The 3765-nt window shown below is 44.8% G+C and overlaps 1 protein-coding gene across 4 annotated transcripts; it reads left to right on the top strand.

Moving 5' to 3' along the window:
* The first annotated feature begins 549 nt into the window (after positions 1 to 549).
* On the top strand, positions 550 to 2951 carry mrps12 (mitochondrial ribosomal protein S12). Of its 4 annotated transcripts, none has more exons than XM_080472356.1 (3): positions 550 to 729; positions 1392 to 1442; positions 2335 to 2951. In XM_080472356.1, exons 2-3 carry the CDS (start codon positions 1394 to 1396, stop codon positions 2715 to 2717), a joined length of 432 nt encoding a protein of 143 aa, XP_080328482.1. In that variant the 5' UTR covers positions 550 to 729; positions 1392 to 1393; the 3' UTR covers positions 2718 to 2951. The 4 variants fall into 4 exon arrangements, with proteins under 4 accessions (XP_080328482.1, XP_080328480.1, XP_080328481.1 ...); XM_080472354.1 differs by having other exon boundaries at positions 550 to 737; XM_080472355.1 differs by having other exon boundaries at positions 550 to 737; positions 1371 to 1442.
* Positions 2952 to 3765: the final 814 nt, after the last annotated feature.

Raw genomic sequence — 3765 nt, 5'->3', positions numbered from 1 at the left:
AGCTCTGAGAGTCTCACCTGAAAAGCTCAGCTGAGAGGCTCCGCCTCCTCCAGGGTCAACGGCAAACTCGATAGAAATCTGCTGAGACCTCAGACTGAGAGAACACTCAACATCTTATCAGCTTCAAGAGGCTGATACAGAAATGTGTCATTGCACATGTTGGAGGCCTCAACCTACGAGAGGCGGCGGACGCAGGAACAGAGGAATGAATGATGTTTGTAACTATGATAAAAACATGCAACGTTTAAAATTAATAAACTTTCAAGATTCTGGATTCTTCTATGTCCATATAGTTTTACTCTGCTTTGTCTTACAGAGCTTCTTGGGTCACCGCATACCCGGGTCTTGAAGCTGTGTCGAACTGAATGCCCGGTCCAGGACGGGAAACTTCCAACTGATGCCTCAGCATGTTTCTTGAGATAAATTATCGGACTATAAATTCTTCAGCGTCTATCTTTAAAGATTTCTCTATTTATCGGGTGTATTTACATTTCAAAATAAAACTTTGGCTCCATTCTGACTCTTATTTTGAGTACCGGAAGCAGCTGTGCAGTGCTTCCGGCTAAAGGAGGTCACACTCTCACGTTGCGTTAAAGTCATCGGATTATTCTCTGTGGGAATGGAGTAAACGACTAATTTTGTGTGTTTTTCGGACTTGTGCTCGTTGCTCCGTGTACCGAGCGGCTCCGGTTCTCTCAGCCGGACTTTGCTGCTGTTTGTTCGGACTCAGTAAGCAGGTTTGTTCCCCTCTGTGCTAATGGACCTTAGCATTCAGCAGTTAGCCGATATGATTGAAATATCCCTGATTATCAACTAAAACCAATCTCATGTCAATGTTAATTAATCTTGTTAATTTAACATGTACTGTGTAGTGTAATGTTGGCTGCACATCATCATGACCTCAGTTCGATCCCTTGATAAAACCTAACATCCGAATTCCGTCCGTAATACGTGAAATTTAAGACTTTATTCTTCATTATAACTATTAAACCAAAACAAACTGAGCAGATCTGAGTTCCTGTTAAGCCACCAGGAGTTTTTCTACACTTCGGCCCAGTCATATTACCAATAAAGGTCTTAATTTAAGTGTTATTGATGGGATTTTAATTATTTAATATTATAAATTGATATGTGTACTGTCCAGTCACAGGAAACACTGGAGAATTTCACACGACCCACATATTTTAATTTTACTCCATTTCAGCTCCAGCTGTAAACTATCTCTTATCTTTTGATATTTCATCAGATGTGATAAGATTCCTGTTTTAATTGAACCAGATGATTTTTATTATTATTTAAGATCATCACATTTCTGTCTGGAATGTTTCTCTGTCCTGAAGTCGACACGTTTCTCTGTGCATCTTGAATAGGACTTGTACTCCTCGTTTCAGGGATGTCTTTGCTGTGGGCTCTGAGACCGGCGCTGACGTCTCTGTTCCACGGTGAGTTCGAAGAAAAGTCCACCTAACATATTAACTCCAGTCTGGGTTTTCGTCTGATACCACAGACTTCAGGATTACTCTTGTAGGAGTAATCCTCCTGCACTCAAGCAAGCCGCCAGGAAGCAGTAAACTTGTCCCATTGTTCCTCCAGTGGAACACATAAACCCAACACTTCATATTAACCTACTGCTGTCAGTCACACTCAGGCAATCATGATGTCATTTACCCCGAGACTCAGTGATCCAGATAACGCAGTTCAAAGATCTGAATACATGGTGCAGGGAAGCTATATGCTTACCTCGGCGCATTGCAGGGAGCAAAGAGCCTCCAACGTCAGGAGACTTCTGGTATAAATCTGATGGAGTTGTTGAAGACTGTGATTAAATGCTTCGAATGGGCCTTAAGACTGTCTACATGCTACATGATTGAACATGAAAACGTTCCAAGTTGTGCAGAGATGTACATTTTACAAGCGCTCTGAGGAACATTTGTCATTTGAACTCCTTCAGACTTGTTTCTGAGGTCTGCTGCATTGTGGGTAATCCGGCGCAGGTCTCAGGAGTTCCTCAGAGATCGATTCTGGGCCCTCTTCATGTTTTCTTTCACTGTCCACACGCCCATGAAGCATGGAGGAATCTGTCAGAACCCTCCAGAACAGCTCAACGCTGCAGTTTTTAGCTCAGAGGAACATTTCTTCACTTCCTGGGGATCTTGGTCATGAGCTTTAAAAATATTTTTATTCAAATAAACAGAACTCCTGCGAGACTGAATTCATTCTAAGCTGATAGATGTGGAATAAAAGCATTGATTTAATGAAGCCACATGACACTCGTTTCCATATCTCTAATGTAACGTGTCATATTCGATGAAGTCATGACTTGTGTGTCTGCAGCCTCCCAGCATGCCTCTGCCTGGACGCCCCCCCTCGTCTCCAGGACCATGGCCACCCTCAACCAGATGCACCGGCAAGGGAAGCCCAAGACCCCCCCCAAGGCTCTGGGGGCCACGTTCGGCAGGCCACAGCTCAAGGCCGTGGTGCTGAAGACCATGATCCGCAAGCCCAAGAAGCCCAACTCCGCAAATAGGAAGTGCGCCCGCGTGCGGCTGTCCAACGGGAAGGAGGCGGTGGTCTTCATCCCCAGGGAGGGACACAATCTGCAGGAGCACAACGTGGTGCTGGTGGAGGGGGGGCGCACGCAGGACCTGCCGGGGGTCAAACTTAAAGTGGTCCGGGGCAAATATGACTGTGCTCACGTGGTGAAGAAGAAGCAGTAGACTCAAGAGTGTGTGTGTGTGTTTTTTTTCCCAATGAAATGTGTGAACTTGACGTCAACAACCTCACAGCAGACAAAACCCTTGGACCGCCCTGATGTCTCCAGCGCCCTCTTGAGGGCTCCCGGACCTGTGCTTGGGAGGCTCTGTGAGGGTTCTGATGGTGTTTGTGGTGATCAAGTCAAAATGTTTCCATTTGCTGCTGTTTTCAATAAAGTCAAACCGAGTTGACGCTGATTCTGGGTCGGAACACGTGTTCACTTTCAGAGGTTTCAGAGCCTGAAGCCAGAGTCTTCCCATGGTCACAGTTTCGCTCGGTCTTGCCACACAGTTTATTTGATCAGTCTTATCACAGTCAGTTTATTAGTTCAGTCTTATCACAGTCAGTTTATTAGCTCAATCTCCACACAATGTATTAGTTCAATCGTCCTCACAGTTGAGTTTTGTAAATCTCAAATGTTTAGTGTCAGAAATTTCAAAAATTAAAGACACTTCAAAAGTATTATTTGAATTTGTCTTAAAATAGCGAATAACATTAGCCCGCACTCCTGTCATTCATGTTAACATTGTATCGTACCACGTTATGGTAAAGAATTGCTTAAGAACAATGAAAACAGGAATCTACCAAAGCAACCAGACGTGAAGCAGCTGGTAGAGAACAGTCACTCCACTTTTCCAACCTTCAGTCTGGGAACAGAAAAAGCAAAAGACAGATGAGCCAGAGAACATACGGTTGTGCACACACGATTATTATTTATAATATTAGTATTATCGTTATTACTAATGATGTTTCGGACCTGTGTAGCTGCAGTTCACCCTCCAGCCAGCGGCGGCAGCACCGAGACGCGCCTGGTTTGTTGAGGCGACAATCGGCAGCAGTTCGCTTCAGTTTGCGTGTTTTTTCAGCTTTAAAATCACCTATAGTTCCTCTGAAGACCTCCCGCAAGTCATGAAAGCAGAACCGGGTCCCAACTGACCGCAAAAACCGGCTTTAACGAACAGAAACGGGACTTTCTCGGATCCTTCCGGGGCTGTGACGTCGTATGACGTC

Source organism: Lipophrys pholis (genome assembly GCF_963383615.2).
Source record: "Lipophrys pholis genome assembly, chromosome: 9".
NCBI lineage: Eukaryota > Metazoa > Chordata > Actinopteri > Blenniiformes > Blenniidae > Lipophrys > Lipophrys pholis.
This window is presented reverse-complemented; position numbering and strand designations above follow the sequence as displayed.